Source organism: Artemia franciscana, unplaced genomic scaffold, assembly GCF_032884065.1.
Source record: "Artemia franciscana unplaced genomic scaffold, ASM3288406v1 Scaffold_1661, whole genome shotgun sequence".
Taxonomy (NCBI): domain Eukaryota; kingdom Metazoa; phylum Arthropoda; class Branchiopoda; order Anostraca; family Artemiidae; genus Artemia; species Artemia franciscana.
In genome coordinates this window covers 56,764-69,298 of record NW_027062911.1, presented here as the reverse complement: position 1 = coordinate 69,298, position 12,535 = coordinate 56,764, and the positions used below count along the sequence as shown (strand labels likewise).

Genomic DNA, 12,535 nt, shown 5'->3' with positions numbered 1-12,535 from the left:
AAACTTGAGGTATCTTTATCTTACGAATGGGTGATCGGATCTTAATGAAATTTGATATATAGAAAGCTCTTATGTTTTAAAATCTCTATTTTCAATTCGAATCGGATTCGGTGACATAATGGGCTGGGTTGGGGAAACAGAAATCTTGGAAACCGGAAATCTTGGAAAACACTTAGAGTGGAGAGATCGGGATGAAACTTGATGTGAAGAGTAAGCACAAGTTCTAGAAACGTGATTGACATAACTGGAATGGATTTTATCTCTTTTGGGAGGGGGGTTAATTTTAAAAAATGAGTTATTTTTAACCTAAGAACAAGTGACTGGATCTTAAAAGGACTTCGTGTCTCAGAGCTCTTCTTTTGAACCCCAACTGGATCCAGTGGTACTGGGGGAGCTGGAGGGAGAAATGGGGAATCTTGGAAAACACTTACAGTGAAGAGATCGGGATGAAACTTAGTGGGAAGAATAAGCATAAGTCCTAGATACGTGATTGACATAATCGGACTGAATCCGCTTTCTTTGGGGGAGTTGGGGGGGTGTCAGTTCGGAAAAAGTAAAAAAATTGAGGTATATTTTATCTAAGAACCGGTGACAGGACGTTAATGAAGTTTAATATTTAGATGGAACTCCTTTCTTAGATGTCCAATTTTAAATACCGACAAGATCCGATGACTAGGGGGAGGAGTCGGAAGAGGAAACCGGAAATCTTGGAAAACGCTTAGAGTAAAGAGATCAGGATGAAACTTGGTGGTTAGAATAAGCAAATGTAGATACGTCACTGACGTAACTGGACTGGATCTGCTCTCTTTGGGGGAGTTAGGGGGGAGGAGTCCAGTGCTTTGGTGAGTTCAGCCCTTTTGGATGTGCTAGGACGATGTTAATTGGTATGCGTGTCAGGGACCTGCTCAAATTGAGTTGATAAAGTTGTTTTCCCCGATTCGACCATCTGAAATGAGAGGAAAAATTAGAAAAATGAGCAATTTTTAATTACGAATGGGTGATCGTATCCTAATGAATCTTGATATTTAGAAGGACCTTGTGTTTCAGAGCTCATATTTTAAATCATGACCGACACTAAGCCTCTGATACTCCTTTTAAATTGATCTGTTGATCCTTCAAATTTGGCTTGAGCTTTGCCATATTAGCTCTTAGCTCTTCCGATCTCGTCACAAGTGCTATGTGTGCTCTTAGCTCTTGTTTTTATCATGCTTTTTGTCTGATTACTTTTTAGATAGTTTTTGGCTAAATTTTTTCTATTGAGACATCGAATTGCAAAGTAACAAGTTTCAAACCCATAGATTGTAGGAGAATCAAACTGTTTTTTGTTCTTCTAGGGAAGTAGAAGGGTTGTTTATTGATTTTTCTTGTTGAGATCTCGGTTCGGGAGAGTTGAAGGATTCTTTGGAGCTTAGGGAAGTCAAACATTTTCTTGTTATACCTCCATTGTTTTAAAGCCATGTCCTCAGGATGATAGGGAATTCATTGCAGTATGGTTTCTGTCCAAGATACCCAGTCCTTTGGTTTTGCTCTGGATACTGTTATATCATGGTATTGTTGTTCACTGGTGACCACTTTTGTTTCAAACGTACTTTTTCTGTTTTTAATTGGGTATATTATTAAGTCCATGGCCTCTCGCAATGTTTGCCTTTAGGGCTGATTCACTTGTTCTGACCTTTTGTCACCGGGAGTATGTATAGCTTTTTTAATCATATATAACATCATATAATGTTAGGGGTCTATCTATGGTGTGATAGGGGGTAGCATTTCGTCTGGGAATCGTTTTGAGGGTAAGAGTTAAGATTGTATCGGAAAAAATTATGGTTTTTTGGGGAAATCGTATAGTCCAGTTCTTCCCAATTTTTGCTGGAATGTTACGGGGGGGGGAGTTTCTTATAAAGTTAAGTTAAGTGGATGTGCAAATTTGGAAATGGGAGCAGGGTAGTTAAGGGCATAGACTGAGAGGGTTCTATTAACAAATCTCTATAACCATGGAGACAGAATCATTATCGTGATGTTCAGGTCTCCCGAGCTGTGCAGATTCCCTTGGGAAAAATCCAACAGACAATAGGAACTGTACCTGATACCTTGACTCATAGACAAAGACAATTATTGACAATAGCAATAGCAAAATGTAACCTTCACCCTTTTCGTAATTTATAATTTGTTCTTCACAGATAATATTTTTCGGGAGATCTTCCAACGGTGAGGTTATCCAAATTTAATTTTTATCATTAACGGGTTCTAACATTTGAGATATTTGCACTCTCTGCATTGATTTTGGGGGAATTATAGTTTTTCGTACTACAATCCATAATATTTTTCGTTATGATTTTCTTTTATTGAATTTAGACTATTATCTCCTGGTCTTTTCCTGGGAGTTTCTATATTTGCTATTTTTTTCCATAAATAAGAAATTTCTTGAATTTGTTTCCTCCGATACTCTTTCATGTTGCCTATGTTCTCCTTTACCTTGTTTGCTTGTATGTTATTTATTATTGGTTTGGTTCCCGTCGGATAGATAAACTTTGAATTTGCTACATCTAATAATATTTTATTGGCTTTTAAAAAATTAGTGCCTGTTATCGCTTCGTATGGAAAATTCTTACAAATTATAAATCGAGTATAGATATTCTTGTTATCTTTGTGCAAGGCTAGGTATACAGTTCCCATTACATCTAGATCATGTCCGGTTACGCTTGATAAATTGGGACATATATTGCTCATTCGTCGTTTAATATAATTGGGCAATTTGTTAAACACGGATATATTTATCACATTTACTGTTGCCCCTGAATCTATAAGGGCTGAGAAATAAATATTTCATACATTAAAATTTTCAAATTATATTTAAAGACTTTCAGAGACAAAAATCTTGCTTATATTCGGCCATCACAATGTCTTCCATCCGGCAATCAAGGAGAGGACTATGCCTAAGAACATGCCACCTACAGAGATTGGATCCCGAAGAGCAAGTGGTATCGCCCATGCAGTGGGAGTATCTTCCTCTACATCTTCTTCATCTTTTCCTTTTTCTTCTTCTCCTTCTTCTTTCAGACCTTGATGTCTAGGCCAATCTTTTGCAAAATCTGGTGCAATTTCCTTTACATGGATGCTTCCTGGTCCTGCATCTGGACCTTTCAAAAAATATTTTTTGAGTTTGTGTAGCACCTCTTTATTGAAGTCATATTCTATTGATTTGAAAGATTTCAGAATTATTTGAACTTCACGATCACACCCACATTGAAGTATGAAACAGTTGCTTGCATTTCTTTTAGTAATTAGTTTTTTAATCCTAATATTGTTGCATCGATTCGCTTCATTATAATCTTCTGTAGATCTTACTATATTTTTCAGAATATCACTTACGAATTTTTCTCTTAGCTTTTTCGAGTCAGAAGTCAAACTGAAGTTCTAAAGTCGTCGATATTTTTGGCAATTAATAGACGATATAATTTTGGGTCGAGTCCCTGTTTAAATGCATTAAGTATTATTTTTTCATATGATTCTCCTTCTCCTGGACCGTATCGCGCTTCTGTTGCGATTCTAATTTTATGTAAGTACTCTCTGACGTGTTGGGTCTGTTTGAATGTAATTAGGCCATGTTTCAGTTTATTCAATGAACTTGTGTCAATGAATTTTTTCTGGAAGGCCTGTTGCAATAACTGTATCGAGTTAATTATTGAGGTGGCTTCTGTGCCTATTGTGTTTTGAATTTGTTTTAAAAATGTTAGCGCCTGTCCCTTTAGTGTTAAAAGTAGCATGTTTTTTAATACTTTTAAGTCAATTTTTGTCATTTCCACAAATTGTCCTAAGTGGATGTTGAATTGATCCACATCCGTATCCCCTTCATACTCAGGTAATGATTTGGCAATTTCTACCGAAGTTGCAATAATTTGTCGCGCTTTTAATAATTCATCTTGTTCCTGAGCCATATTTGTTATTTTAGTTCAGTTTTTCTTTCAAGAATTATTGAAGGTATGCGGTATATAAAAATTTAGTTTTTTAAACTCTATTGGTATTTAATTTTTACTATTAAAGATTCTAATTATTTTTGGTTAAGATACATACATAAAAAAACACATAAGTAGAAATAAAATTATACTGCACTTAAAAATCAAAAAAATATTTGTAAATAATCATATTTGTCTATGGTAGCAGGCAGTCACATTGTCAGGCACATATAGTTCCTTTAATGTCTTTATTGAAGGCCGCGCCACTGTTACGAGGGGGGGGGGGTTTCTTATAAAGTTAAGTGGATGTGCAAATTTTAACATGGGAGCAGGGTAGTTAAGGGGCATAGACTGAGAGGGTACTATTAAAAAATCTCTATAAGCATGGAGACAGAATCATTATCGTGATGTTCAGGTCTCCCAAGTTGTGCAGATTCCCTTGGGAACGATCCAACAAACAATAGGAACTCTACCTCATACCTTGACTCATAGACAAAGACAATTATTGACAATTGCTTTATTTTCTTACTTTGTATACAACTTCAGATAAAAATGACTTCAATAAGAATTAGCTGTACGTTGTTCATCAAAGACAGAATTTTAATGAATACTCTCCTGGCTTCCAGGTCTACCTTATATATCCAGAATCAACCCGGATTTCTAAATTGAGCACTGGGTAGACTGACCTCAGAAATGTTGCAATACAACTGTTCTTTTAATTATCCAACAGATGGCCTAACCTCCTTGCAAATGATTTATTACAACGAGGATTTTCACCACTAGTTCGTTGACCAAACCAGTAATAGAAATCTGGTTTCTAATTGGCTTTAATCAAAAGTTACATTTTTGAATCCAATTTTGATAGTTTTAAAAAGTATCTTTTTTGCTTGCTGTAAAACTTGTGCCAAAAGTAAAAAGTATCATTTTTTGCTTGCTGTAAAACTTGTGCCAAAAATAAAAAGTATCATTTTTTGCTTGCTGTAAAACTTGTGCCAAAAGCACAAATCTTATGAGATGATGAATTTACACTTTAAAATCTTTAGGCGTATAAGAAATTCTTATTTTAAAACTTTCTAAAGTGACCAAATGAGGGATTTGGTTCTGAGTTCTGTAAGGGGGAGGGGGGCTGCTGGTCCATATGTCACATATCCCCTATCCCGCCATAGATTGACGCCCTCGTCAATCAGAACATTCCTTTTCCTTAAATTTTACCTTTCTTAAAACTTTTTATTGTCAAAATATTTTTATTTTAATTCTTTCACCTCATAAATGATTTAAAAAAAAATATGTATATATTCTTACACCTTGTATTGATCCTACACCTTATACTTGAATTACATTAATACATCACAACATGAACAAGGTTTACACGTGAATACCTGAATCCAACTGTTTGTCTTTTATTTGAATTTTTTTGTATTGTATTTAGTTTCCAATTGATCCCAGGTGTTCTTTCGTTAAGGCATACAGATACATTTAAATTATATGATAAAGATTACACTGACACATTTATTTCAAATTTCACTATAATATTGGTATTTCCTTGTATCATTCGTCACTTATTGTTAGATTTAAATTTATTTTGATTTCAAATTTCACTTTAATATTGGCATTTTCTTGTATTGTTCATCACCTATTGTTAGAATGTTAGTTTTACGCATAATCACAATTTTTTTATTTTTGCCCATTTCACTAATTGAACTGATGTCTAAGGATAATGTCATTTTTCAGTCTTTCACTTCAAATCATATTTACTGCTTGAGACTTTAGCGATTGTTGAAGTTTATTTTAATTTTATGCTTTCTGACAAAATGGGAAGTGCGAGACCAGGGACACCTATCCCCTAGCAATTTAAGTACGATAGTACAGCTGGTACTATGGCTCTTCCGTTCCGTTCCCGCTGTCTTCTGCATTTGTATTGTTCTTAAAGCGTTTGTTGATTGTTTTATGAGGGTAAGGTAATTCTTAAATAAGTAATACCTTACTTAGCAGTTGCTGCACTAGTTATAAAATTAGGATAAGTTGTTTTCTTCCAAATCTTCATCTGTGTTTGTGACGTTGCTAAAGTCGGGTTTCAAGTTGATGCAGGCTGTACGTCGTGATGCCTTCGGGAGCGTGTGGTGGGAGTATATCCTCGCTTGGATATTGTGTCTGCTCAGGTCTCTACGATTCAGTTAGAGGGGTGAAGATGATTGCAGGACAGTAGCTGTAGCTTGTTTGAGCAGTCTTACTTTGGGCGATAGCTCTCGGTTCAGTCAGATTTTTGATTTGGGCAATTTTTGGCGGTTGATAAAACATGATAGGTGTTTCTTAATTTTGACCATGCCGTATAGTCGGCCAATGCCAGAGTATGCCAATTTCTATAATAAAAATTTCCAGGCAGAATCATATGGCTATTAAATAAAATAGCAATAATAGTACATAATTATAAAAGTATTGTTATAAAATATTTGTGAGTCACATGATCATCAATAAACATTAATTATTGTGACATTTAATTGCACTTGTTTCAAGGATGATTAAGCATATGATAAACGTGGCAACGTATTAATATTTTGTTATGTTAATAAGGGACACTGTTCAAAAGCGACGGTTAAGCACATGATTAAATTAGGGGTTTTATTCTCATATATTTCTAATTCTTTATATTCCCAACGCATGACTTTGTAGAAAAGAAACGTCATTTTATAGCGTCATAGCCTTTCCACTGTCATGTATTAGGAATATTTCGTCTTAGGAACACAATATCGAAAGTTACAAGAGACAACCTCTGTTCTCTTGTTTATATTAAAAAGGGACAAGTGATTTGTACTTGTCAGAGGTCTGGATTTTACATAAAATTTTTCTACCAAATATTTATTTTTTTTTTATGTAATTCCGCCAAAAAGAAATATATTATATTGCATCATAGCCTTTTAGCTAACTTACATTAACAATATTTCTTAAGGTAGGGACGGAGTATATGAATATACGGGAAAAGACCTTGATTTTCCTGTATTGTTATATCCTCCCATTATAATCCGTCCGACTGATACGTCCTAAATTGTAGAGTAATGTTGATGCCATCATTCAGATTCCCTCTCTTTTTCAAAGGTATTGCTGAAAAGCTGTCCTCCGAGCTACCAAAATTCAGAGCACCATCTTCATACAGCAAATAGCACTTGAGCCACATGAAGAGGACTGTGGAGTATCCTTAGCCTTAGTAGCCGCTATGGATTTGACCTCTCGGTAACGATTAATGGTCAAAGCTTCAATCTGGACTAGTGATTCAAAGTCAATGATTCTAAAATGATAATTGTTAATTAACTTAATAATTAATTGTTAATTAATTAGTTAAATTATTAATTTTTTTAACGGTCTATGAGCTATTAAAAGAACAGTCTAAAAGCCATGAAACTGTCAAAGAATCATAAGGTTTTAAGAGCATAAAAATTTTCAGAGCAGGGACAGTGGAGAAAATACCAAAATAAGTTATTGAAAAAAAAGGATTTTGTAAGAAAGGCATTTTTAATGAAAATACCCCCAAAAAATTTATTTTTCAAAATCTAGGAAGAGCAAAAAATTCCAGAGGGTGGAGATAACTTCGAAGACCACACTGCCTTTCCATGACGAAAGTAAAACAGTTCAAATTAGGGATGAAACCTTTTTATCGACAGTGAACAGATAAAAAATTTGACTGGATATTTTAAACACATACACAGTGTTCATCATGAGCAGTAAAATTAAAAGACATGAATAAAACCAAACAAAATTTATACCTAATAAATTAATTACATATAGTTTATTGCTCTTATTTTTTTTTCAATGCAACAGCGGAATCCAATCTCTTTGACCTTTTCGGTTCCGGGTCATTGGATTTATCTGACATATTACGTGGACAGATGTCATATTTTTTAGGCCAACGTGAAATCTTCAGGTTTGGTATTTTGCTTTAAAGACGATGGTATTTGCAAAATACCAAACCTGTAGATTTCATGTCGGCCCTCTCGAAACATCTATAATTGTCCAAATCATTTATTTTGTTTGAAAATGTTTCTTTGATTTCTAGGGACCAAGGTTTAAAGCAAATTTTCAGGGAAACAATCGAAATTAAAAAAAAAATATTCAAGAATAATTCCATAAACAAAGATACAGGTGAATTTGGATTGAATTCAATTTATGATAATTTACAGAGGCAAAATAAAGTAAATATCACCTCACCTAAAAGCTAAGACTTCTGTCCACGTAATATGTCAGATAAATCCCGATCCCTCCTAAAGGTCTTGTATCTGCTGAATCAAACGTTAACTTGTAAATCTAAGAAAGTGAGGACTAAAGGGTTTTTTGATAACTAAGGTTTTTTGATAACCCCAACAGCTAGTTTTTATATATATAGAAGATATATATGAGTGCTGCAGAACAATTAATTCAGATGTGTCTGAGGCCGACAGAAAGTAAAGTTTGGCGGATTTTCTTGCATCGTGAATTGTGTGTAAATAATTCTTCCATTTTAGTGTCGATGTGAAGACTCTCATTGGAGTGGGCATAACTATGCACGTCATTTTATTGTTATGCTATATATATAACTAGACATGATATATATACCTTATGATGAGAATAAAAATTTGCGCTCCCCTCTTAACCTTATGGATTCAGAAAAGTCTAAACAGCTCCAAATAATTGCTGATCGACTGAGAATTCAGTCTATTTTAGCCATGGCAGATTTTTTTGCATCGTGATATCGTGAATTGTGTGTAAATAATTCTTCTATTTTAGTATCCCTCACCTAGCAGTGGGTGACATCAGTACACCCACACTTGCTTGGCATCTTCTTTCATGTCCACTGTATGTGAGGACCTAGCCACTTGTAGGGGTTCCATCCCACTACCAAGCCATCTAGTTTCATTAATGGCTGTTACGTCTATATTGTACTGTATCACTTCTTTCAGTATCTGTTCAGTTTTTGAAATCTGGCTCATCGTCCTCAGATTTCAAAATCCGAGCTTCAGTTGTTGCTTCGTAGTCAAAAATCAAGTCCGGGGGATGTTGAGGGTGTTAGGGAAGTAGTAGTCAAATCCAAGGCTAAAGTCGACGATTCAGTTGCTGGTTTCTTTTTAAGTGACAGGTAGCAAGCCTATCGTCCAACCCTCTTCTTTTCGCGACCGAAATTGGAACCGGCAATGGTGGAGTTAAATGGAGTTTTTCACGTTTTGACATTTCATTTTCAACATTAAACCATAATTATTATAAAAAATAAACATTCAAAAAGCAGTTAAAGTTTTTTTAGGCCGTCAGTGCAATTCTGGAATTAGAATCTTTCTCCAAAAACCTAGGGCAATAGAAAGAGTGCAACTTTTGCTATAAATATTATCCATAAAATTGTTCTTTCAGCCTTCACCCAAAATGTCAACAGAATCAAATTCTAAATAACACAAGCATGTATGCTAACTTCCGATGACAAACAGTATTGCCAAATAGTCAAATAAACTAAATCATGCGAAAAGAATCCTAATACCTTAGAACGATGATGCTGTATAGACATAAATGCTAAAATAATCAGCAAAGAATTTAAACTTAAAATAAAATGCTCTGAGTGCTAAGGAATCATTGGACTAAGTTGTAAACGGCCTTGACTATGCAATTTGAGCTAATACCGTACTTCTCAAGAAGAACCTCAGGGGGACCAGATCGTGGAACCTCATTGACTGCTAGACGCTTGACAATAATATTTGCATCAGTCGACAGGGCACAAGCTACAGATTCGCCAATACCACCCTCTGGGTAATGATCTTCAACAGTGAGTATCTTGCCACCACCCCGTAGAGCATGAGAACGAATGGTGTCAGCATCCAAGGGTGTAATTGTGAAAGGATCAATGACGCACACATGGATGCCGTTAGTCGCCAGGGTATCAGTCGCCTTCAGACCTTCGTGCATAGTTATGCCCGCTCCAATGAGACCAACCTTGTCACCAGGGTTCTCTCGAACCCACAAAACCTCATGTTCAGTGCTTTTAAGTTCACGTAGCTCCTTCATTGGGATATCTTCACGTACGTAAAGGGCCACTCCACCGCCTAGTCTCTGGTCACCAAGAGCTTGTCTTGTTCTGAGGTATAGGGCATAACCGGTGAGCTCCCGGTCACTTCAGTCAGGTTCCAAGTTTCTGTTATGGCTGCGACAGAAACATTGTTCTGCCTTAATAAAAAAAGAACACAAAACCCGCAGCAATGTCTTTGTTAGAATCTTTTAGTTCATCTGCAAATACTTTAGAATTTAAGTAAGCAATCTGAAAGAAGTGACGCATTTCTAGCTGGTTCCTAGCATTTTGTGTTAGAACATGTTCTGGACCAATCCTTGGAACAGTGTAATGAGGTGGGATGACTAAATTTTCCTTCTTGCATAGTGGCCCGATAGTTACCCTTTCATGGGAATAAGTGTCTTGACCATTGAACAACTAGAACAAATATAGTAGTTGTTTAACGTCTTCGGGGTCCGGGACGTCCTCATCATATTCTCGCACTGGTAAATAAACAGATTGCTCCTTTTCTTTTTGAATTCCTTCGTATTTTTCGATACCTTCATTCTCCCTAAAATTTTCAACATCTTGTTCATATCTAAAAAACCCCATTTAACTTGAATTGGTTTTGAAGTTGGTGCTCTACCTTGTTTACCAGTAGTTAAAGGAACAAGTTTTGGTACTGTTGACGTTTTCTGTACAGGAGTGATTTGAGCAGCTAAATCCAACATCATTTGTTCGGTACTATATACTGCGGGGTCATATCCCTGAGTACGCATAGTTTCATAAGTCTTTTTGTTAGCTTCTTTAATTTCCTCATTCAATTTATCACGTTTAGCCACAGGGTTATTATCTTCATCAGTGCCAAAATCAGTTCTAGAAAGTGTTTCCAAAACCTCCCTCCCCAGGACATAATCTGGATGCTTGTCAAATTCATCGTCGTATTCATTAATATTTGTCAATAACGGTATTTTATCTTTAAACTCTATTTTTCCATCATAAGGTGGAATTTCAGCCATTTTTATAACACTAGAAACAAAAGAACAAACACAACACTAATACTTGCACAACTTAACAAATAAAAAACAATACACACACAATAATACACACTTTTTAAGACACTAGAATGATATTTTTGTTTTTGTTTTTTACTTTATCTAATCTAACACTTTAGTCAGCCTTTATCACATAAACACATAGAGTGCATGTATCATTGAAACGCTATGATGAGCGATACAACGACCGAATTTCTATTTTTAATACCCCTTAATAGTTTGACCATTCGTTTCGCTTATGCCAGCCCTGAATAAGTTAGCGTAATCATCAATTTTAAAACTGTTTTGAAAGAAGGACGAACTTGATACACTACTGTTACGAGGGGAGGGGGGTATTGTTAATAATGGTACAGGGGGGTATGTTGATAATAAAACAATATGGGAGTTTCAACTTAAAATGACGCTACGGGAGTTAAACGAGTGAAAGATTAAGATCCTACAGGGGTTAAACAAGTGAGAGATTAAGAAAGAGGGACGCTGTTGATAATGCCCAATCTTCTCAGTAATATAATCATCTTAGGGGTGGATGGGTCTTGCTTTATCGCATAGATTCCCTATAAAGCGTTTCTAAAGACCACGGGAATTATGCCTGGCATCTGGATTCATAAAAAAAGTTGATTAAATCACATATAATAATTTATTTCAGTGCTTACATACAAATCGTACAGTAGGTGTAATGCAACAAATTGAATATTGAAACATGGATAAACTCAGGATTAGGTACAAATCAATACTGTCTTAAAATCCTACCCAGGCTAGCTTTTCACTTCCACCTGTCTAGAAATTGACTGCCAAATTTCTTCAGTCTTTTTGTATATATTCACTAGTTATGGGATGTTTGACCTCCCTGTAAACCAGGATTTCATGACTTTGCAATTTCGCTATGGAACATATATTCAGCATTTTAATTAATGTATGCGTGTGATGTCGATTATGAACTTTGCTGGAGTCACGAAGCAGTGAGATAGTATAAGAATTATGTGACGCATTTATTTATGGAACCTATACTCAGCATATAATTAGCCTTTGCTTTTGAAGTCGGTTAGGAACTTTGCTGGAGTCACTAAGTAGTCAAATGCTATTTTTTTGGCACTTGGTATTCACCAAGTGACATATAGCGATCACAAATTCTGTCGGCCTGTCGCTCTGTCTGTCCCGGTTTTGCTAGTTTAGGCACTTTCAGATACGCTAGGACGATGAAATCTGGAAAGCGTATCGGAGAACAGACCAAATTAAATTGGAAATAGTTTTTCCCTACTCAAACATCCGGAGAGGGGGAGGGGTGGGACAGTTAATTTCGGAAAAATAAGAAAAAATAAGTGTTTTTAACTTGCAAACGGGTGAACGGATCTTAATGAAATTTGATATTAAGATTGATACTGTGTCTGAAAGTTCTTATTTTTAAATTTCGACTGGATCCGGTGACATTTGGGGGAGTTGGAGGGGAACCTAAAATTTTGGAAAACGCTTAGTGGAGGGATCGGGATGAAACTTGGTGGAAAAATAAGCCAATGTCTTATATACGTGATTGACAT

General features: G+C 35.6%; 1 protein-coding gene across 1 annotated transcript; it reads right to left on the bottom strand.

The window, feature by feature from the left end:
• Positions 1-9,533: 9,533 nt before the first annotated feature.
• Positions 9,534-9,965, bottom strand: LOC136042650 (transketolase-like protein 1). The gene has a single exon (XM_065727614.1). It carries the CDS (start codon positions 9,963-9,965, stop codon positions 9,534-9,536), a length of 432 nt encoding a protein of 143 aa, XP_065583686.1.
• Between the last annotated feature and the right edge of the window lie 2,570 nt (positions 9,966-12,535).